The sequence below is a fragment of the Anolis carolinensis genome, chromosome 1 (assembly GCF_035594765.1).
Source record: "Anolis carolinensis isolate JA03-04 chromosome 1, rAnoCar3.1.pri, whole genome shotgun sequence".
NCBI classification, from domain to species: Eukaryota; Metazoa; Chordata; class Lepidosauria; order Squamata; family Dactyloidae; genus Anolis; species Anolis carolinensis.
The window spans coordinates 236949274-236973441 of record NC_085841.1 but is presented as its reverse complement, the minus strand read 5'-3'; the positions used below and the strand labels follow the sequence as shown (position 1 = coordinate 236973441).

Genomic DNA, 24168 nt, shown 5'->3' with positions numbered 1-24168 from the left:
ATTCATATCATCCAAACTCTTCCACAAATCAGCTGATGATTTTGGACAAAATATTACTTAATTTTAAGTCCCTTGTCTGAAAAATTGAAAGGCTTAAATGCATCCATAAATAATGTCAGCATTGTTTTTTCTGAAATAGTAAGTTTGTTATATATTGTTGTTGTTACTAGATTTTAAATCCATGTAACTTTGTCTTCAAAATGGTGACAGTGACAGATAATTGCTTTAACATGTGTAACCTCAGTAGTTCATGTTTTACTGGATGATAATGTAATTCCATCCTTCTGAAGATATTGTTTGAAGGGATGACATTTAGACAAGCCAATTATCTTTTTTTGTGGCATGCATTTTGTATTTTGCTTGCACATTGTGGTATCGTTTGGTGTTAAGTGAAAAATTGTGATTCATAAAGTATGGGCATTTTACACTTCATAACGTTTAATATTTAAAGCAAATTGCTGTTGGTTGCTTCATCATTAGTGGTGATTTCCACTTGTTTCTAATTCCATGCTACTAGTAATGGCAAAAGAAATGTATCTAAATCAGCAATGTAGCAATGATTATTGGTTTGATTTATAGTATGTGACCAATGATTTTCCCTATAATTGCTAATGGAGTTCTGTTAATAATGCTGACCATTGAAAGAAATCTGACAAACAATGTAATAAATTCATAAGGGTTTTTCCTCTCTTCCGTTTTTAAAGGGTTCTCCTTTAAGGGCAAATTAGGGACCACCACCATTTGCTTTCATATATTGTCGCCTTCTTTCTTAACAGCTGTATTTGCTTCTCTTCCTTGCCTCACCTTGCAATTTACTTCATGAAGGTGGGTGGTAGTGGTGGTCGATAGCAGGAGCAATAAGGTGGGAGGACATGAGATTTAGAGAGAAGGTGGTAATAATGTAGACAGCTCTTTCCTACCCACCTCATTGCATTTGAAAAATCCAAACTATCCTCATAAATGGAGCTTCTGGATTTCTATTAAAAATTCTTACTATTGCTATGTCAAGCAAGTCATAAACAACAACAGATTCAATGGAAATTAAAATACTATTTATTGTATTGTTTTACACTGCTTTGTTTCATCTCTTCGTCTCTGATGGGTCTATTACTTTCTGTGCAATCTTTGCAGGATGCTTTGCACAACAGACTTTAGCAAGACTTTCCTTCAAAAGCTAGACTTTCTTTCAAACTTATAACACTGACATGAATAATAATACAGTAGAGTCTCACTTATCCAAGCCTCGATTATCCAAGCCTCTGGATAATCCAAGCCATTTTTGTAGTCAATGTTTCCAATATATCGTGATATTTTGGTGCTAAATTCGTAAATACAGTAATTACAACATAACATTACTGCGTACTGAACTACTTTTTCTGTTAAATTTGTTGTATAACATGAAGTTTTGGTGCTTAATTTGTAAAATCATAACCTAATTTGTAAAATCATAACCTTTTCCTTGATCAGTCCTTATAATCCAAGATATTCGCTTATCCAAGCTTCTGCCGGCCCGTTTAGCTTGGATAAGTGAGACTCTACTGTACTTGATAGATGAATTGTGAAAGGATGGAATCAGAAAGGTCAGTTATGTATACTTTGGGTGGGCACTGTAAAGGCAAAAAATGAAACACGAGCTTCTCAAAGGTGGGTGCCAGTTTGTTTCTTGCAAAGTAATTGGACAGAATAATAATAATAATAATAATAATAATAATAATAATAATAATAATAACAACTTTATTTATATACCGCCCTATCTCCCAGAAGGGACTCAGGGCAGTTTACAACAGTAATACACAGCATACAATACATAATACATACAATACATAACAATATAAAAACAGATTATTACACAAAATAAAATGTTACATTAAAATAGCAATCAATGATAATCACAACAGGTTCCAATCGGGGGGTGAGGATCAATAATCCCATAGATTAAACATGGTCCATAATCAGGAAAGATGATACTATGCCGTATACTGTATATCGGGTCAAAGTCGGTGGGTTAACCAGAATGGATCATTGTCCTGAGCTTAGGAGAGAAAGAGAAAAGCTGGTTTTCCACATCAAACCCCTTTTCAGTTTTACTTTTCTATATCTTATAGTCTCATCTCTTTACCTTAAGAATAAGTTTGCTTATTTTCAGGCATTGGGTGTTCCCCAACTCATGATTGAAGAAAGCCATGGGAAACTGAGGAAAGCAGGAAGAAGACTGGGAAAATTGCTGGAGTAAGTTGGGTACCCATTCTTAAGGACATTGTCCACCACTTTCCTCCTGCCCATGGGATAGAGTTCCTATTCTAGATCCACATGGTCTTTCCCATTGAGGGCATGTATTTCCAGATGGAAGGTGGTCATAACAAGGGTTTGCTTGATGTGCCTTCCCCTTGGCACATTTCTCCCTTTCATCCCATTCATGCCTCTTCAGAATCCATACCATTGTTGGCAACATATGACCTTCAGTTAGGATGCTTGAGAGCCAGGGCTTCCCAGTATTCTGTGCTTTAAGTCAGATTTATGTCCATTTTTCAATCTCTCTTGTTGTCCATAGACATTCCATTTTCTGTTCTTAAACTGAGAATAAAGTAACTGCTTTAGGAGATGGTAATTGGATATTTGGACAATGTGGACAGTGTGGTTAAGTTGATGGTACAGAATCATTTTTTTTCAATGTTGGTTTTTCCACCTGTATTCCCCAGAGATTTTCAGGATTTTTTTGAATGGATTTTTTCTAGAAGTCAAGAATGACATTTGTAGATGGCCCATGTTTTGCAGGCATACCAAAGAGCTGCAAGGACAATGGCTTTCCAGTATCCCTATGTTATTTCTATGGTATCTTGGTATCCCAATGAATTAGAAATTAAAATTAAAAAGATAAAAACAAAACTGGCCAATTTGGGGTATTATAGGATCTCAAGTGTGCTTGCCATTCAGAGCAACAAAAGATGGATTTTACAAATCTAAAATAAATGATATATTCTATATCTGCTCTGTTGGGCAAGGGAAAAAAAAATCCAGAGCAACAGCTGTACCAGGGTTGATGTGCAATGATAAGCAAAGGACAAAGCTACCCTTCTAATTAGCATTTCATTCTGGAACTAGGGAGTGATCAAGTAGAGTTTATTATGTGAACTATAATTGCCTCAGAAAAATCCTGCAAATCTCTTGGGAAGAGAGGCGGACAAATGTCAGCGTGCTGGAAAAGCAAAGACCACCAGCATTGAAGCCATGTCCCTACACCATCGACTCTGCTGGACTGGCCACGTTGTCCGAATGCCCGATCACCGTCTCCCAAAGCAGTTACTCTACTCCCAACTCAAGAACGGGAAACATAATGTTGGTGGGCAGGAAAAGAGATTTAAAGATGGTCTTAAAGCCAACCTTAAAAACTGTGGCATAGACACTGAGAACTGGGATGCCCTGGCCCTTGAGCGCTCTAATTGGAGGTCAGCTGTGACCAGCAGTGCTGCGGAGTTTGAAAAGGCGCAAATGGAGGGCTTAAGGGAGAAACGTGCCAAGAGGAAGGAGCATCAAGCCAACCCTGACCGGGACCGCCTTCCACCTGGAAACCAATGTCCTCACTGCGGGAGAACATGTGGGTCAAGAATAGGTCTCTTCAGCCACCTACGGACACACCCCTAAGACACCAGAAATGGAAGACCATCATCCTCGACCTATGAGGGATCACCTAAGTAAGACATAGTGAACTATGTCACATATAATCTCAAAAGTAATCTTTATTGATGATTTACATGTATTTACTGTGTGGTGGAGCTATATCCAAATAGCCCAAAAACTCTGGTTCCATAACATTTAGTATCCTGACCTTCTTTTGTTCTCTTTATTTATTTATTTACAGTATTTATATTCCGCCCTTCTCACCCCGAAGGGGACGCAGGGCGGATCACAATGTACATATACATGTCAAACATTCAATGCCATTAGACATACAGACAGAGGCAGAGATGAAGACACAGAGGTAATTTAACATTGCACACATATAAAGCAAACATTCAATGCCATAACATAGAACAGAGACAGACGCAGGCAAGGGCTGGCCTCGAACTCATGGCCTCTTGGTCAGAGTGATTTGTTGCAGCTGGCTGTTAACCAGCCTGAGCCACAGCCCGGGCCCAACATTCTTTCCCAGCATTCCACGACCTATGGGATAGATAGATGTGTTGGCTGGTTATATCTAGGACATCCAGAATGGACAATGTTCTATGGCAAGAAATATCAGATTATTAATTAATCATAAATTGTTATTGGCTGATATGCTTACTTTCACCAAACCCACTTTCTTCTTTCTGTGTTTTAGGTATTCTTGGCAATCAATTTGTTAGGGTAGAAGATGGAAAAAGATAATGTCACATCAGTGGAGGACTTCTACCTGACTGAGTTGTCAGACCTCCCAGAAGTGCGAATTTCCCTCTTTGTGATGATTCTGCTGATCTACTTGATCTCCCTGGCAGGGAATGGGGCTATTCTCCTGGCAATAGTGGCAGATGATCACCTCCATACCCCCATGTACTTTTTCCTTAGCAATTTGTCTTTGCTGGATATTCTTGGCCCGACTGTCACTGTGCCAAAGATGCTCCAAATTTTCTTGTCCGAGAATAAGAGAATATCGTTTATGGGCTGCATGATACAACTATTCTTTCTGATTGATGCAGTGGGTACTGAAATTTTCTTGCTAGCAGTGATGGCTTATGATCGGTACGTGGCTATATGTAGGCCTTTACATTACACAAGCATCATGAGTAAACAGGTTTGCACTAAGCTGACAGCTTGGACCTGGCTGTTGGGCTTCATCAATTCCATGGTTCATACCTCTTTGACCTTTTCTTTATCCTTCTGTGGACTGAATAAAATTAACCAATATTACTGTGACCTTCAGCCAGTGATGGCTCTCTCCTGCTCTTCTACCTTTGTCTCTGAACTGGTTCGTCTTCTTGTGGCAAGCGTTATAGGATGTGGTGCTTTTCTTATCACTCTGATTTCGTACATCTATATCCTTTCCACCATCTTGCGCATGCACTCTGTAGAAGGCAGGCACAAAGCTTTTTCTACCTGTGGATCTCACTTGACTGTAGTTTGCCTCTTCTATGGGGCTACCATAGCCACATATGCTCGTTCCAATTCATCCTATTCTCACAAACAGGACAGAATCATTTCCTTGTTGTATGGGGTTGTTACCCCCATGCTGAACCCCATGATCTACAGTTTGAGGAACAAGGAAGTCAAAAGGGCCTTGGTCAAAGCCTTTAGACTGAAAAAGTTCTACTGAATGTTACGTTTATATCTTACTTCCCTAGTCTGCTGTCAGAGTATGTTTGTTTTATTAGTACATTTGTGGGGAAATTAGTTTGATTTACATAACAAAAACTGTGTTTTTCACATTCTAAAACCAAGCATGGAGAAACCTCATGTTTTCCACAATGTAGGAATATAGAACTAGAACAGATCACAAGGGTCTTCCAGACCCACCCCATTCTGCATTGCAGGAACATGTTAGTGTGTTCTGTTGCTAGAGTGAATTGTTATATCAAGTCATGCTGTTGGGTGTTTGCAACTGTGTATTTCCGGCAGAGCATTTCAGCAGCGCATGGGTTAAGCACAAGCCAGCTTGATTGATTGCCCACAGGACCAATAGGTCAGGGCTTCTGTTTGAACTATCTGACAGGAACTGAACTGAACTGAGGAATGCAGGAGGTGCCTGCTTGTACTGATAACAGCCTTGGCTAGCGGAGAAGATGCACCATGTGTCCGGAGAGTTATGGCTTTGAGTAATTGTAAATAACTTGTAAATAAAGTAATTAGACCTGCTGGGATCAGCAGTAAAACAATGACTGAGCTGTCGTTTTGTTGGTGTCACTTTTGCTGCTGCATCAAGTGGTCCTTCGGGTGAGCACACAGAGAACTGACTCATCAAATCAGTCAGGGTGGTGGATGATCAATTTATCTCCCTCTCCCCAGCATCCCCTGATAGAACACACTATCAAAGCATGGCTGACAGATGGTAATCCACTCTCTATTTTAAACTCTCTGGAAAAGAAGATTCCACCGCACTTTGAGGCTGCGTATTCTCTATCAAATAGCTCTTACCACCAGGAAATTTGATCTAATGTTTAGATAGAATATCATTTCCTTCTCCTCTTCCTTCCTGCTTGATATAAATGAGGATATTATTGGCTGGATGACATATCACTTTAAATATATAGTATTCAGTTAAGATTATTATCTTTCATTTAAGTATTCAGAAAGAACTCTGCATTGGGAGGGCAGGAGGGTTAAACCCCTTTCTTTTTTTTAAAAAAACCCTGCCCCTCCCAATTTTTTGAAATTCATTTGGTATCATTAGGATGTTGTTGTTGTTGTTGTTGTTGTTGTTGTTGTTGTTGTAATCTCATTCTACGAAGATTTAAAAATAAAAATATGCATGGAAGAATATTTGTTCCTCTGTCAACATACCCATAGCTTCCTACCTGAAGCAGAGCTTTGCATGCTTACTCTATGGTGGAAAAGAGGGGATTGCATGTACATACCACCTCTGTGAGGTACTTAACTGACACAGAACTTCTAGATGAGGAGCCATGTTGTCACAATGGGTTAAACTAGTGGTTCTCAGCCTGGAGTCCCCAGATGTTTTTGGCCTTCAACTTCCAGAAATCCTAACAGCTAGTAAATTGGCTGGGATTTCTGGGAGTTTTAGGCCAAAAATATCTAGGGACCCCAGGTTGAGAACCACTAGGTTAAACTCTTGTGCCAGCTGGACTGTTGGCCTGAAGGTTAGGTTGCCGACTTGAAGGTTGCCAGTTCTAATCTGTTAGATGGGGTGAGCTCTTTTCTGTTAGCTCTAGCTTGCGGGGATATGAGAGAAGCCCCCCAGCAACACATTCGGGCATCCCCTGGGCAATATCTCTGTAGATGGCCAATTCTCTCACACCAGAAGCAACTTGCAGTATGTTCTCAAGTTGCTTTTAACACGATAAAAAGCACTTCTAGGTGAGGCATTGTGCAACCAGATTTTATTCATTTTTTCATCTATTCAGTATTTATAATCTGCCATATATTAACTAATTGCAGCAGTAGAATAATTAAAATAGCTTTAAAAACATCTAAAACACTTGAATACTTTTAGAAATAGGGGCATGAAGAATATTCAAGAAATTTTGTCAGGAAATCAGTATCCCATATAACATTTCTTGTCCCTTTTGTGACAGAAAATTTGATTTTTTATTAAAGTGTCCAAAATTTGTGCAAAATTCCTCTGCTGTAACGTATCTGTGGAGAAGTCATAGTTATTGTGTTTAATTTTGACTGTTGGAGTATGTATTTGTGTTAGTTGACACAGTAACTGAAACAGAAGCCATCTTGTTTCAATCCACAGTAGTGCTGTTACCAAGGAGACGAAGCTGGCTAGCTCATCAGAGGGAGAAGTGGGCGGAGCCAAGAAAAGGAAAAAAGGGAAGTTTTAAAAAAGAGAAGCCAGTGAGTGAGGGTGTGTGTGCGTGGCTGGAGGCTTTTCAGTCAAGAAGGGCTGAGGAGACAGGCCTGGCCAAAAAAATCTTTAGTCAAGGCAGACTAAAGGGAGCCTAGTCAAGATCTCTGGTTGAGAAAGACTAGTGATCAGGGATTTGATCGGTATTAGATCAAATTAAAAGTTTTTATTGTAGTTGGGACATTGTTCACTAAGGAGCTCAGCTGAGGTTAGAGTTCGCTACAATTTATAACATCAGTAGGAGAGTGAGAGTGGATTTACACCAGAAACTACTGTTGTGGTGGTTATAAGAGTTATTAAACCACTTGTTTATCTAAAGTTCCATAAGTAAATCAATCAACCTGCAACCATAAGCTTTGTACGCAATAAACTTGTTGTTCTTTGTTAACAACTGACTCATTTCATCTTATCTGTGTCTGTGGAGCCAAATTTCATCGGTGATAATTCAAAAGCCTCACGTTGGTGGCAGTTATCTTAATAAATCACCTAATTGGGAAGAAATAATAGTCATAGTTACCTCAGAAAGGGAACCACAACACAGAAATCCCTAACTACAGAGACAGAGGCTGGGATCTTGGAATAAAGATCACCCACTGTAACCCTTCCCCTCATATAAAGGTGATATATATATATAATCTAGAGGGATTAAAAGACTCAAAAATCCCCTCAGCAGTGGAAATAGCATTTAAATTTTCCCTGCCTCACATCCACATCTCCATCGCATCCATCATCCATTACAATTGGCCTGGTCTTCCCAATTGGCTTCATCCTCCATCACAATTTGTGGCAGTGGTGGGATCTAAAAGATTCCCCCCGTCACATCATCTACATCCTCAACTTCACAGTATCCTTTTCCCATTATGAAGCAAATCATGTATATACACAATGGTATGCATAAATGACCAGTCTTCTAATAAAAATCTATGCAAACAACTCAGTTAACTGTTCTGAAAAATTCAGCTTTCATAGTTGGTTCAATTTTTTTGCAGGCACTTGATTCAAAAGAGGGTTTGAAAAATGTAAATGCTTTTGTTGATAATTTCATAGCATTGTGCGATATGTCTTTTTACTCTCTGGAGAAGACTGTGTTTCAAGGAAGTATTCCTTCAGAGAAAACATTTTGGTTAAAAGAGCTAGGATGAAACTACTCTGTATTTGGGAGCTCAAGCAAAGGTAGATATTCTTAAAACATTCTTTTTTGATACTGAAATGTAACTTAACATGGTAGATACATTTTACAGATGTTAATATATTCTCATATTTCTCTGTGTACCAATGTTTTATAGTACACAAAACATAATATATAGCAACATTTTAGTTTCATTTGTTTCTATGATAACTCAAGATGCAGTATTAGTTACCTCTCATGTTTATGTTGCGCTTCTCCTTCAAATAGTTCAAGTCAAGCCAATGCCAATAAACAAATAATCAGTTGTCCATAAAGAGTTTTTTGAGAGGTGGAAGTGGCATTTTTTCCTGCGTACAAATGCCCTCCAAGGTAGCTAGCTAGGCTTCTGAAGCCTACAGGCAGCTGATTTTCTATTAAATTAGGACTGTATTTAAGAATATTACCTCATGGAAATTGGTTATCCATTTCTGCCAGCCCACTTAAACGACTGAGCATACAATGGAAGAATATTCAGCATCACTTTGGGTTGTCCCACTTTAATTACCCTTTAAAAGGCATGGAGCCCCTGGTGGTGCAATGGGTTAAACACTTGTGCCGGCAGGACTGCTGACTGACAGGCTGACGGTTCAAATCTGGGGAGCAGGGTGAGCTCCCATCTGTCAGCTCTAGCTCCCCATGCAGGGACATGAGAAAAGCCTCCCTCAGGATGGTAAAACATCAAACATCTGGGTGTCCCCTGGGCAACTTCCTTGCAGACGGCAAATTCTCTCACATCAGAAGCAAATTGCAGTTTCTCAAATCGTTCCTCACACAAAAAAAGGTGTCAAAGGGGAAACTGCTATGTTTTAGAATCTGACCATATAAGTATGCAACCTTATGAAATACCATGATACAGCAAGATAGCATATAACACAATGCAATGCAATGCTATACACAACTCACAAACACACACTGAGACACAAATGAGTGCAGCTTTAATCTTGCAATGCTGGCAGTGCTACCAACATAAGTATTAATCTGATAGACTGAATGAATAAATTAATTTGCATTCATCCCGCAGAATTACTTAGCCTGTGATTAATCTCCTCTCCTTGTTATGAATGAAATAGGTAATACAGTAGAGTCTCACTTATCCAAGCCTCGCTTATCCAAGCCATTTTTGTAGTCAATGTTTTCAATATATCGTGATATTTTGGTCCTAAATTCGTAAATACAGTAATTGCAACATAACATTACTGCGTATTGAATTACTTTTTCTGTCAAATTTGTTGTATAACATGATGTTTTGGTGCTTAATTTGTAAAATCATAACCTAATTTGATATTTAATAGGCTTTGCCTTAATCCCTCCTTATTATCCAAGATATTCGCTTATCCAAGCTTCTGCCAGCCCATTTAGCTTGGATAAGTGAGACTCTACTGTAATTACAAATATTTAGAAATATGAGTGAGCTTACTTCAGGGTGGCATGAAAGTTGCAGTCATGGAAAAAACAAGGAACTTCTTTGTTGCCTTATAATCTTCACTAGATAGAATCACCATCTCTTGCTTTATGCCATGGTTTGAATGAGCATATTTCTAACACACACACACACACACAAAACACATATATTATGCTTATGATAAATCTAAGGTAGACATATACTCTGGGCTAGACTAAAGACTTTCATTCTTTTGTAATAAGTCATAGAAGTGCAGCATGTTCACATGGTAATGTTTCAAAGTGAAATTCATGTGGACAAAATATCCACAAAACTGAAGAATGGTTGAAATAAATACAACAGAATTAAAAAAAACAACGTCCCCACTTCATTCTCAGCATAGTTCAGTTGCTACAAACTGTGTTGAAAGTGCAATAGTAGTTTCACTCAGTCGGCTCAGTAGGTGAAGAAAAGGTGAAGTTTTACCCTTTCCATTAGAGTCAGGCAAAAGCAAAATGCAACCTTGCGTTCCCATACTAGGAGAAAAGCAGAGTAAAAAGAAAATAATTAAATAAAAATAAATAAATTTGCTGCAGTGTTCTTCCTCCTTGTAATTGTTGACACCAGGGACAGCTGGTGGCTCTTTGATTTGTTGTTTTTGGAAGCTGGACACTGCTTGATGCCTGGAATGCTAATATCCAGAGCAAGAATTGATTCACTCCCATCACCAAGCAGTGTCCAGATCCATTTTTGTGCTCCATAGGTAGCACAAACAGCAAATCAATGAGGCAAAGTAAGGATTGTCGGTGAGTGGCACTAATCCAGTTCCAACCCCGCTTAGGGAGTCAAGCCAACATCCAACTCCAGTGATGCAGACCTGGAATATCCCACTGCTGTTTCTGACCTGTCAAGATGCACCCTAGGATGTCGGCTTTTAAAATAGATTTTTTTTTTTTTAGGAATAAAAAATGTGGCTGAGCTACCATTCATCTCTCGTCTGAATGACATGATTTTTATGAATATAATTTTGTAAATAATTTTTATTCAAAAATTTTTAAACATATAAAAACAGTAGTAATGGGGGCAAGAAAAATGTTGGGGTCTAAAACCCCAGGGAAAGGGTTATCTAATTGGGAATGGTAGTGAGTGAAAGGGTAGGGGTGTTCCTTAGGAAAGACAGGGTTGACTTCTGATCTTCTTCATGGTGTTTCCATTATTTCTTCTTAACTTTTTTTTTTACACTCTTTGCTTCTCCTTTTTTTCCTATCTTCCCAGGAAGGATATTCTTAAAATTCATTGGGTTGGTCTATATTTTTAAACTTTTTTTTTTAAATCATAAAATAGTTGCCAATCCATATTCGTTTGATTAAATTTCCCTTCATGTCTTGACAGTAGTTGCATAAGTTTGTCCATATTAATAATATCTAAAATGTTCACCTTCATTGGTGTATTGAGGGAATTTCTTTCTCTCTCCAGAATCCTGCAAACACTATTCTTGCTGCCGTAGTCAAGTAATTAAAGAGTCTATCTTTATTTTAATTTATGTTTATGTCTAATATCCCAAGCAGAAAATATTCTGGTTTTAATTCTATTTCCATTTTAAAAATCTTTTGAATCAATTCATGAATCCCCTTCCAGTAGCTCTTTGCCTTATGAATATTCTGTAGCTTTTGTTTTGTTTTGTCTTCCTTCTCAAAATTAACAAGAAACACTTGTGAAATTAATACAATTTTAAGAAACAGATTTACACAGTTTAGATAATTACTCGGTTTACTAGGAGGAAACAAAAGCCTCCACTGTCATAATTTTACTCAAGAAATGAATTATTTAAAGTTTGAACTGCCTACAATACCAGGGGAGCAATTCCTGAAGGTGAACCATGCCTACTAGTAATAAAATCAAATACTAGTCTCTCTCACAAGCTGATTCGCTTTCTTCAATCTGGAGGAAAGATTCTAGACTATCTTTCCATCCCCTGTATTTATTTAGTGCTCATTTTCAGAAAGTGCTTAACAAATTGAAAAAGGTTTGCACTTAAACTCTTGAGAAGAAAGAGAAGCTGTATTAGACATGACTGAGAGAAATTTAATGTTTTTCTGGAAACATTGTGTGAATTCTATTTATGGGTTTTAAAAATGGAAATGAAGCATATTTTTCACCTATTTTTACTTCTGTCATCTATATTTATCTCTTGATCTATCTTTCTATCGATCCTTTAACATCAATAAACCTGTATTAAAAGAGAAATAAGAAACAATATTCATTGAAGGCTTTCATGGCCAGACTCACTGAATTGGTCATTTCTAGGCTGTATGGCCATGTTCCAGAAGCATTCTCTCCTGACATTTCATCCATAACTATGGCAGGCATACTCAGAGGTTGTGAGGCATACCTCACAACCTCTGAAGATGCCTGCCATAGATGTGGGCGAAACATCAGGAGAGAATACTTTTGGAACATGGTCTTACAGCCCGGAAAACACACAACAACCCATTTAATTTAGGGTGATCTATGTAAAATGGGAGCTCCCGGTGGTGCAACCACTGAGCTGCTGAACTTGTTGACCAAAAGGTCAGTGGTTCGAATCCGGGGGGCGGGGTGAGCTCTCGTTGTAAGCGCCAACTTCTGTCAACCTAGCCGTTCGAAAACATGCAAATGTGAGTAGATGAATAGGTACCGCTCAGGTGGGAAGGTAACAGCACTCCATGCAGTCATGCCTGTGGCCACATGCCCTTGGGGGTGTCTGCGGACAATGCCGGCTCTTCAGCTTAGAAATGGAGATGGCCACCAACCCTCAGAGTCAGACACGACTAGACTTAATGTCAGGGGAAAACTTTTACCTATGTAAAATGTACAAAAAAATAACATAGAAGGTACATTTATGTTGTGTACATTTGCAGATTTCATATTTACACAAGATAAAGATAACAACCATTTGCAGAAAAAATAATTGGTAAGTCAAATCATCCAAATTTTGTAATGCATTTTAACAACTGATGTTTTTTGAGCAACAAATGTTGTTAGGTCATGTGCTGACAATATGAAAATGGTTAAAGGAGCAAATTTGGAATTTTTAGTGCTTGTTACCACTTTCCAAAGAAAATCAAGGTAAGCAAGCAATAACTGAATATTCCAAGGAGACAGACATGACACCTGAGGAACCAAGTGGGGATGCCACATTGATATGTAGTTTAGCCCAAATTATCATTAGGAAACTGACAAGATTATGATTTATGATTTATTTATTTCCATCATTTCTACCCTACCCTTCTCATCCGAGGGGACTATTATACAACTACTTAAGTATCTTCAGGCAGTGACCATTTATTTTAATACATATTTATTTATTTATTTATTTATTTGTTTTTACATTGGTGTCACTATGTGGCTGAAATAATCAGAAATAAGGAGGCTAAAACTAAGGATACTAAACATAAGACACACACAGACAGTTTAGCTAACTTTAAAAAAGATGATGAAGACAATGAGATTGTTCAAGATTCCCCATGCCTTGTCTCAATCATTAATCCAAACTTATTTCAATGTCTTGATTCTTAACTGCTCAACAGCACAATTTTATTCTTATAAAGTCAGAAATAAGTCCAAAAGAGTTCAATAATGCTTACTCTCAGGTATAGAGAAGCAGGCATAGTATGATGGGAATATGTTCAAAATCTTAAATATAGTGCATAGCATCAGTACATAAATCCGAAGGAAATTCCTTGGATTTAATTTCTAAATAAACGAAGTGTTATCTCCAATTCTGAGTTGAGAAAAATTGCAAGTCTTTGTGTGGTTAAATGAAAGTAGTAGTGGTAGGGCAACTGTGTAGGGGACGATTATTATCCTCAATTCATGCTGAAGGCCACACATTTGTGACCAGGCACAATGGATCAAACTGTTAAATTTGTGCAGTGGTTTTGGCTTGGTTTTCAGTTCACATTCAACTGAAAATTAAGCACCTAAAGATATGTTGCTAAGGGATTTTTGGCACAATACTTGGGGCTTGGGGAGCTACAAAAGCAGGACTTGGGCCCCATGGGGACACAACTGTGACAGAATGACAACATTGGTAGACAAGCAGCTCTTTGCAAGGAGAAAAATAGGGGTTTTCACACTTGTTTTGGCATAGTGGTTCCTAACCTGTGGTCCGAGGACCACCAGTGGTCCTCCAGAACTAAAATGTGGTACTTAAAAAAACTTAAAAGTACCTTAAAAAACTTTAAAAACTTAAAAAAAAACAACTTAAAAAAACAACATTTTATTGGTTTCTTTGTTTTTAGGCCTGTTCCTGGGGTTATTTGGGGTGATGATTCAGAAAATTGAATTGGATAGATGACATCAGCTCTAGATTATTAAATACAGTTTTCTGTGGGCAAGCAGATGGAGACTATTGGGTGGCATATGTTCTGTATCAGAAACAAGAGCTGATGTGGTCTATCCAATGCAATTTTCCAAATAAGCACCCCAAACAACCAAAGGGAATCTAAAGTTGACCAAAAACTGATTTGTAACCCTTTTGGTACTAATATTGGGGAGCGGTCCCTGGTCAAAATGGTCCCTGGTTAAAAAAAAAAAAAGTTGGGAACCACTGCTCTAGCAGAATGAAATCACTGGATACAATGCAGCCCATTGCTAGGAATGTGTTGATAATTTCAACTTCCACAGATTTGCAACAAATGCTATCAGACAGATTTAATTAGCGACTACATGAAGCCTTTAACCGGAATATTTAACATATTTTCACCCCGGGTAGGATTATTTCATTTTAAAACATTAACAAGTCTGTTAGAGCCATTTAATTGAAAGCAAATACTCCAACAAAAAAGGAACAATCTACAAGGACATGGCATTTGGTGACATTGATTTTTTTTTTCCACAGTAGGATTTGTAATCTCTTAACATTTGTTGTTGAGAGTGAATCGTTCCCTTGAGTCAGATTAGCAGGACACAAAATGTGTTCAGATATTGATGCATGTTAGAGATACTTTTGAACTTGGCAACACAAAGAAGACAGGTGTATGTTTAGACATGGGTAGACTTTTTCATCAATATAAATCAATGGGCTGTGAGAAATACATATAGATGGACTTCCCTAACTCTCCCCTCTTCCCTTTTCTCCCCCTTTCCTTCTCTGTTGAATCTGAAAACTGATAACATAGAATTATAGAATCATAGAGTTGGAAGTGACCTCATGGTCCATCCAGTCCAACCCCCTGCTGAGAAGCAGGAAATCGCATTCAAAGCACCCCCGACAGATGGCCATCCAGCTTCTGCTTAAAAGCCTCCAAAGAAGGAGCCTCCACCACTCTCCGGGGCAGAGAGTTCCAGTGCTGAACAAGCTTGATTGGCACTTCAAAATCATGTGCTTGACAGAACAATAGAGGAAGGATTGGGAAAAACATGTAAGTGCATTGCAAACGTGTGTGTTCAGGTGGGACATGTTTTTTGTGAGATCCTCTTCAAGGCATCCTTCACTTCCCTGTTCCTCAGGCTGTAGATGAGAGGGTTCAGCATTGGAATAAGCAGAGTGTAGAACACAGAGATAATTTTGTCCTGTGCCATCGCAAAATGGGAATAGGGTCTCACGTACATGAATGCACCAGTTCCATAGAAAATGGTCACAGCAGTCAAATGGAAAGCACAAGTTGAGAAGGTTTTGTGCTGGCTTGAAGATGAATTGATTCGGAAGATGGTTGCAAGAATGAATATGTAGGAAATAAGAATAGTCAAGGTGGTGCTTGACACAACAATGGTGGAAAGTGTGAAATGTACAACATGTGTAGTATGTGTGTCAGAGCAAGACAGTTTGAGGAGGGGAGGCACATCGCAGAAGAAATGGTTGATGACATTGGAAGAGCAGAAGGACAAATAGAATATAAAACACGACTGGATGAGTGAATTGAGAAAGCCGCAGGCATATGATCCAACCACCAGCAGAATGCAGAGCCGTCTGGACATGATGACCACATACAGCAGTGGCTACAAATGGCTGTGAAACGATCATATGCCATGGCAGCCAAGAGGTAACATTCAGTGGACACAGCAAAGCAGCAGCAGAAGAATTGTACTGCACATTCATTGAAAGGAATTGTTTTTCTGTCTGTTACAAGAGCAATCCGCATTTTGGGAGCGATGACTGTCGAATAGGCAACATCCAGCAGAGATAGGTTGCTGATGAAAAAGTACATGGGAGTGTGAAGCCGAGAATCATTTCTGATCAAAAATATCATCCCAAGGTTCTCCACCAGAGTGGCAAGGTAGATGAGAAGAAACAACAAGAAGAGAGGAATCCGGAGCCTGGGCTGGTCAGTGAAACCCAATAAAATAAATTCTGTCACAGTAGTGTCATTCCTCTTCACCATTTAGCCCAGATGAGATTCTCTGCTGGAGGGAATGGAAGAGGTTAACAATTATACACAGTAACTCTATAATACTAACGATTACCTTTCTTCTTCTTCTCCTTCTCCTTCTCCTTCTCCTTCTCCTTCTCCTTCTCTTCTTCTTCTTCTTCTTCTTCTTCTTTAAATAAAGCATTAAAAAGACACGATCTGGAACATTCTTTCCAGAGCTGTAATCCTTTGTAAAAACTAGGAAGTTTGGTTGTCAGAACAGGATTATAAAGACTAGATTTCAAATGTCCACTTGGCCATAGAAATACATTGTGTGACCTTGGGCAAATCGCACACTCCAGATGCTATGGTAAACTTTCTCTGAACACCTCCCAACAAAGGATTCTCTCAGGCAGGAAGCAGCCAGGCTTTGAATCTGCAAGGCCATGAAATACTAATCAAGGTGATCAATTGTAACATGCACACTTGCCTCAAGCAGACAAGAGTTCTTTCTCCCAACCTGGACATTCCACAAGTATATAAACCCCACTTGTCTAGTTTCCAACAGACCTCATACCTCTGAAGATGCTTGCCATAGACATGGGTGAAAAGTCAGGAGAGAATGCTTCTGGAACATGGCCAGACAGCCCGGAAAACTCACAGCAACCCAGTGATTCCAGCCATGAAAGCCTTCGACAACAAGTTTTCTCTGAACAAACTTTATCAAGAAAACCTTGTGATAAGTTAATCTTAGAATCGCCATAAGTTGGAAACAACTCGAAGGCTCACAACAATCCTTCTTCCACATAACTCTCATGATATCTCATTGAATTTCTTTGCAGTTGCTATGGGGGAAAGTTTGCTTTTTATTTCATTATTTTAATGATATATTCCTAAAAAGAGAAAATATAGTATCTTCTATGTTTTTGCATGTTATATTCCCTAAATCACTGTGTAAGAATTAATCATTTCAGTGGTAGGTGAAAGGCTATGTGGAGACTAGGATACACTGTGAAAAAAAGGAGAGGTCAACATTGATTTACTGTAATTGGAAACTTTGTCAAACACAGAAGGATCCGGATGGGAAATATATTCATTACACAGTTTGAATGACATGTATTTTCAAATCAATATGTGTCAAATCAATTATAGGGAGTGACTACAGTACAGTAAACAGCAGGCACTTTGCATGCACAAACTACCAATTCTAGTTTCTAGCCTCCTGTTTGCTTGGTATAAGATAGCCTCCTCCATTCCTAATACAGGGGGAAAAGTCCCATCTCTGAAAGGCATTTTCTCCCTGGTGTTGTAAAGCATGGTTATTCAATGTAGGATAAATCAATTTTTTCTGAGCAATGCTTACTACAGTAGAGTCTCACTTATCCAACATAAACGGGCCGGCAGAACGTTGGATAAGTGAATATGTTGGATAATAAGGAGCGATTAAGGAAACGCCTATTACACATCAAATTAGGTTATGATTTTACAAATTAAGCACCAAGACATCATGTTTAACAACAAATTTGACAGAAAAAGTAGTTCAATACACAGTAATGCTATGTAGTAATTACTATATTTACGAATTTAGCACCAAAATATCATGATGTATTGAAAATATTGACTACAAAAATGTGTTGAATAATCCAGAACATTGGATAAGCGAGTGTTGGATAAGTGAGACACTACTGTACTACTTTAATTCTAAATACTTTTATTAGGCATCTCTCTTTGCTTTCAATTGTGTTTACCACCAAGATATGCTTAAAACTGCACTCTGCAGAAGAGGCAGAGATGGGAGAAGTGTCTTCGCTATTGCAGCTGACAAATCAAAGACTCACCTCTTTGTTGAAATGTTTCTCTCCTCCACTCAGTAGGTGGAGATTGTTGTAGGTTGCCACTTAAATACCATTATTGGAAACAGAACTGAATCCCTGGTGCTGTATTTACAAACATGTCTTAGTTACTGCAAAAATAATTAGTTCAAAAGAAGAGAACTGTGTTTGTGTTCTCCACATCAATTGGGGTAAAGGACAAATTATTGCTATTTTTTACCTGGGAGAATTCCTCTAGGAATGTCCAGGTCTTCCAGTATGACCCTAAGGTTTGCTGGAAGCTGACCTTAGAATTGCACTGGAAGACTTAGAGATTACTATAGAGGTGTTGTCTTTAGAAACCTCTAGGTCCTCCAACATGACCAGAAGAAGTTGACCATCACACTGGAGAGCCTAGGGATTCCTAGAGACAGCATTTTAATCTAATCCGTGAAAAATTGAAACCAAAGAAGTCAAAACATGGAGGTCAGCTGTACTTTGATCATTTTATGATCTGGAAAGATAATTGCTGACAAGAGATTATCTCTAGGCAATAAAAAAAATCTACAGCCTCTTATTTCCCTGCAGAATCATGCTAGTGTGACGGCATTAAGCAACAATCGATCCTGGAAATCTGTGCTTGTATATCCCAGTTTATTCTACTGCATGTATTTTTGAGGCCCAGTTTGTCCACCTTACATGAATGCAGTTTTCGTATGACAATGAACCAAATAAATGTGCAGGGTAATAAACACATTACAATGCCACATTGGTTAAGAGAAAGTCACAACATTAATTGTATCAATATAGATTTGATCAGTCATAAAGAAAGGCATCTAGGAACCAAACAACCTGTTTATTGTCCAGTTTCCCCCTATATTATTGCAAACCTCAATATACAGTACAGTCTCACTTATCCAAGCTTCACTTATCCAAGGATATGTATTATCCAAGGCAGTCTGCATTTTAGTAATCATTGTTTTTGTAGTAAATGTTGCAATGTTTTGGTGCTAAATTCGTAAATACAGTAATTACTACATAACATTACTGTGTGTTGAACTACTTTTTCTGTCAATTTCTTGTAAAACATGATGTTTTGGTGCTTAATTTGTAATATCATAATGTAATTTTATGTTTAATAGGGTTTTTTTTCTTAATCCCTCCTTATTATCCAAGATTTTCGCTTATCCAATGTTCTGCCGGCCCATTTATCTTGGATAAGTGAGACTCTACTGTATCACTTGATAGGTCTCTTTCCATAAAACTGATAAAGTGGCTGCTCCAACTCTAAGGAGGTTCCTCTCAAACTGAAGAAAAGGCAACACAGCAACCCCTGAATAGACCTCTAAATGGCCATTAATTGGAAGCTTGTAAGGGTGATCAACTGGGAGCTGGTTGCCTGAGGGCAAATTGTTGTTGTTTATTCGTTCAGTCGCTTCCGACTCTTCGTGACATCATGGACTAGCCCATCGCCGTCCCCAGTTCCTTCAAGGTCAAGCCAGTCACTTCAAGGATACCATCCATCCATCTTGCCCTTGGTCGGCCCTTATTCCTTTTGCCTTCCATTTTCCCCAGCATCATTATCTTTTCTAAGCTTTTCTGTCTTCTCATGATGGGGCAAAAGTACAGTGATCTGCAGTGATCTTCGCACCTAGAAATATAAAGTCTGTTATTGCCTCCACGTTTTCTCCCTCTATTTGCAAGTTATCAATAAGTCTGGTTGCCATAATCTTGGTTTTATTGATGTTTAACTACAACCCAGATTTTGCACTTTCTTCTTTCATCTTGGTGATAAGGCTCCTCAGTTCCTCCTCACTTTCAGCCATCAGAGTGGTATCATCTGCATATCTAAGGTTGTTAATGTTTCTCCAGCAATTTTAACTCCAGCCTTGGATTCGTCAAATAGCTAGATTTTTATTGATCTCCTGTATTTGTCATGCACCATGTGGGTCCAATGCATTCAAATAAACACCCACCCTCCTACTCTATTTGGTCAGTTTTGGACTTTTACATCTTATTGTCATAACATAAATAACCTCCACTCACAAAGCCCTTCCAAATTAGTTTCTCTACAAACATGTCACCAACTTGCTTTTTCTCAGATTTCCAAAGACATCTTTAAAAGTTTCCTCAAAAGCATAATTTGGAGACACTGCAAAACTGCTGAATTAAGGCAAACAATCTGGGCAGGGTGATAGATTTCCAGAAATCAGGTGGAGGAATACATCTTTTTCAGTCCTTCAATATCCTGCACACCACAAGCAAGGCACATGCGATAAAGAAAAAGAAAATCGTTGCCAGACATGGTGCCACGTAGTTGGGGGTGGGGAGATGCCTGCAGCCCAAGGGAGACAATGTTATTATATCAATGTTCTGAAAACACAGGGTGACTAAAATGATAAAAAGTCTGGAAACCATAAATTATTAGAGTATATCCCAATGGCCAAGGTAACAAATGGTATTAGAGGCAGAAATAATGAAGAGTTTGCAAATAAATGGAGGCTGGCATTTGGATATTTGGAAAGGAAAACAAAGGAAGATTTGAAAGTAGCCACAAAGGGAATTATCAAAACAAGATACAAGGGTAGATTCTTAATAGGTATATGATCCACATTAAGTGGTGTCGGAAGTCTTAGGTGATGGGTTCACGGGTGGGGGTAAAAAGAGCATGAATTTGTTAAAAAGTGATAATTGTACAGTTATTTATAGTTATAATATGATCTGTACAGTGTTCTCTCACTACTTTGCGGTTCACTTTTTGCGGATTCGCTGTTTTGCGGTTTTTCAATAAACTCTAAAAGACTATAAATCATAAAAAAATTACAATTTACAGCCTAAGGAAGGGAGGAAGGAGAAGCCAAAGAGAGAGAAAAGGAACCCAAGCAGCAACAGGAGGAGAAGGAGGCGATTTATCAACACACGATTGGTTGATAAAGACTTAAAATAGGGTATAACTACTAAAACAATGTATAAATATTAAAATAAAATATAGTACCCCTACTTCACGGATTTTCACTTATTGCAAGTGGTCCTGGAACCTAACCCCAGCGATAAGTGAGGGAACACTGTATTTGATTGCTGTATAATGTTTGGTTAATTTTTTCTTTTTATTTATGTATGCTCTGTTTTGGTTTTTTTCATATACACAATAAAATTATATTTTTAAAGTCTGGAAACCACGTTGTATGAGGAACAGCTTTAAAAGCTGGACATGTTTAGCGCGCAGAAGAGAAAAAAGGTTGAGTGGAGACACGATCATCATGTTTAAATATTTCAAAGGATGTCATAAGGAAGAGAGAGCTGCCCCGGAAACCAGGACTCGGAGGAATAGGTTCAAATTACAGGAAAGGAGATTCCACTTGAACATTAGGAAGAACTTCCTGACTGTAGGAGCTGTTCAACAGTGGAACTCTCTGCCTCAGAGTGTGGTCAAAGCTCCTTCTTTGGAGGCTTTTGAACAGAAGCTGGATGGTTATCTGTTGGGGGTACTTTGTGCTTTCTCTGAATGGCAGGGGTTTGGACTTGATAGACCATGTGGTCTCATCCAATTCTATGTTTCTATGATCCTGTGAGAACACTTCCTGTCCCTAATGGAGAAACCCTGTGGCATTCCTCCTGTAAGCCTATCACATGAAAGGGGCAAAAGTATTGAGTACTCCAAAGATTTTGTTTATTCATCAGCTATTGTTCCTAAGATGTTGATGGCTTTTGTATCTGACAATAGAAAAATGTCTTTTACTGAGTGCGCCTTGCAGTTTTATGTTTTCTGTGACAAATGAATGCTGCCTTTTGGGTGTAATAGCCTATGACAGCTTTGTAGCTATTTGTAACCTGCTACTTTATCATTATGCAATGTCCAAAAGACATTGTGTTTTGCTTGTTATAATATCATACATGATTAGTTTTGTGAATTCCACCAGACAGAGTATTTTTATATTCAGTTTGTCTTTCTGTGACTCCAGTGTAATTAACCATTTCTTCTGTGATATCCCTACAATCCTGAAGTTGTCTTGCTCAGACATCTACAGGACGGATCTTGTCAATTTTACCTTTGCTTCCATAGTTGTCATGAGTACCATCCTAATTATCTTAGTCTCCTATATTTACATTGTAATCACCATTTTGAAGATCTGATTTGCTGAGGGAAGACGCAAGGCCTTTTCAACTTCTGCTCCTCATCTCATAGCTGTCACTCTGTTCTATGTATTTGTGACCCACTTCAGGTTACACCATGCCTCAAGACAAAGCAATTTCTGTCTCTTATACTCTTGTGATTCCAATGCTAAATCCTATGATTTATAGTTTAAGGAGCAAAGAAGTGAAGGCAGCTATGAAAAAGGCAATAAACTGAAAAATCTTATCCCAGAGAATGAACAAACTCCATTTGTTTGAGGAAGATATGGGGACACAATTCTTCAGGCATTATTCTGATTATTGACCTGAACACCATGCTGGTGTTAGGGCACTGGTGGAGGTTCCCTTGTTTTTTCTAGTGTGCATATAAAGGCATGATTTTTTATGTATGTGCTTCTTGGCTTGCTACTGCTTGCCATCATTAGTTCAATTGCTTATACAAGCAATTCTGTAGTATTTGTTAGTCTACTTGTGAAGCTTGCGGGACAAGTAAAATCTATGGTGCACGCAGTCTGGAACTAAATTCTCACAAATGCAGTATAATGCTGGCAATATATCCAAAAGAATATCTTGTGGACCCTCGGTGGCGAGTGGGTTAAACCCTTGTGCTGGCAGGACTGATGACTTGAAGGTTGGGTTGCTGAACTGAAGGTTACCGGTTTGAATCCAACCAGGGAGAGCATGGATGAGCTCCCTCTATCAGCTCCAGCTTCCTGTGTGGGGAGATGAGAGAAGCTTCCCACAAGGATGTTAAAAACATTAAAACATCTGGGAGTTCCTTGGGCGACGTCCTTGCAGATTGCCAATTCTCTCACACCAGAAGCGACTTGCAGTTTCTCAAGTTGCTCCTGACACACACACACACAAATCCAAAAGGAGCAAAAACTGGGAAGCATCTAATTAAATACATGTAAGAACATAGTAGAAACATGACTTTTTTTTAGTCTGGGGATACCATTAAAGCCTTTGTTAAGGGTGTAGGACAACACTTATCATATAAGATATCTGTTATTTTTCCACATTGCCCACAGTCTGTCCATACCCACAGGTTCTAATCAATCAATTCAGTGTAGGTTTTTGTGCAAAGGAGTGGAAATAGCAGGGCACATGAGACCCCTAAGATCCGCTTATGCTACACTGTTGGATGACTTGAAGCAGAAAACTGGAGACAGCACATGTACCTTTCATGACTGTGCAGAAGAGGGAGTTTTTGTTGTACCTCAGCAGGAATTCACCTTGCTCACAGCACACACCAAGAATCCAAACATGATAGTAAAACAGTTTATTGATAAAAACACATATAAAAAGGGGAAAACATCATGAGAAATTGGAAGGTTAAAATCCAAGAGTTAATAAAGGAAGCAAGACACACAGGCAATAAGCCAGACCAAATTGGTAATAGAAAACAATCCAAAAGCAATAATCCAAACAGCTCAAAGCTGATTCAGAGACACAGAATAGGAATCCCCAGAATCCAACATGAGAATAAATCCAGGAAACAAAGATTAAAACATGAACATGAATCCCAAAATAAATCCATAAAACAAGAAGCAAAACATGAGCATGAATCCAAAGGTATATTCATAAAACCAACATCAAAACATGACATGAATCGTGGGTCTTAGAGCTTTCTCTGATTTAAGGACTGCAAAACATGAACACATTTCTTTGACCTTGAGAGGCTTGCTTCTGCCTGTCTTTCTCAGATATTCTTTCCGATTTCCTGCACCTGAATCTCTACCTCCTCAGAAGCAGCCTGGTATCTCTGTCTAAGATAGCTATTCCCTTGGATGAGCTAATGTTATCATGTGTTGCTAAACTCCTTGTGGCTGAAAGTTCAT

General features: G+C 38.6%; 2 protein-coding genes and 1 pseudogene across 2 annotated transcripts; 2 read left to right on the top strand and 1 right to left on the bottom strand.

Annotated features, from left to right (window-relative positions):
• The first annotated feature begins 4205 nt into the window (after window positions 1-4205).
• LOC100553620 (olfactory receptor 5V1) lies at window positions 4206-5806 on the top strand. Its single transcript, XM_003215026.4, has one exon. It carries the CDS (start codon window positions 4352-4354, stop codon window positions 5285-5287), a length of 936 nt encoding a protein of 311 aa, XP_003215074.2. The 5' UTR covers window positions 4206-4351; the 3' UTR covers window positions 5288-5806.
• A 7672-nt stretch (window positions 5807-13478) lies between these two features.
• On the bottom strand, window positions 13479-17696 carry LOC100553422 (olfactory receptor 5A2-like). Its single transcript, XM_008112402.3, is given in 2 exon segments — window positions 13479-16034; window positions 16037-17696. Coding segments are annotated over 2 exon segments (933 nt in total). The 5' UTR covers window positions 16416-17696; the 3' UTR covers window positions 13479-15480.
• Window positions 17697-21753: 4057 nt separating this feature from the next.
• Window positions 21754-22544, top strand: LOC103279098 (olfactory receptor 5AR1-like; annotated as a pseudogene).
• Window positions 22545-24168: the final 1624 nt, after the last annotated feature.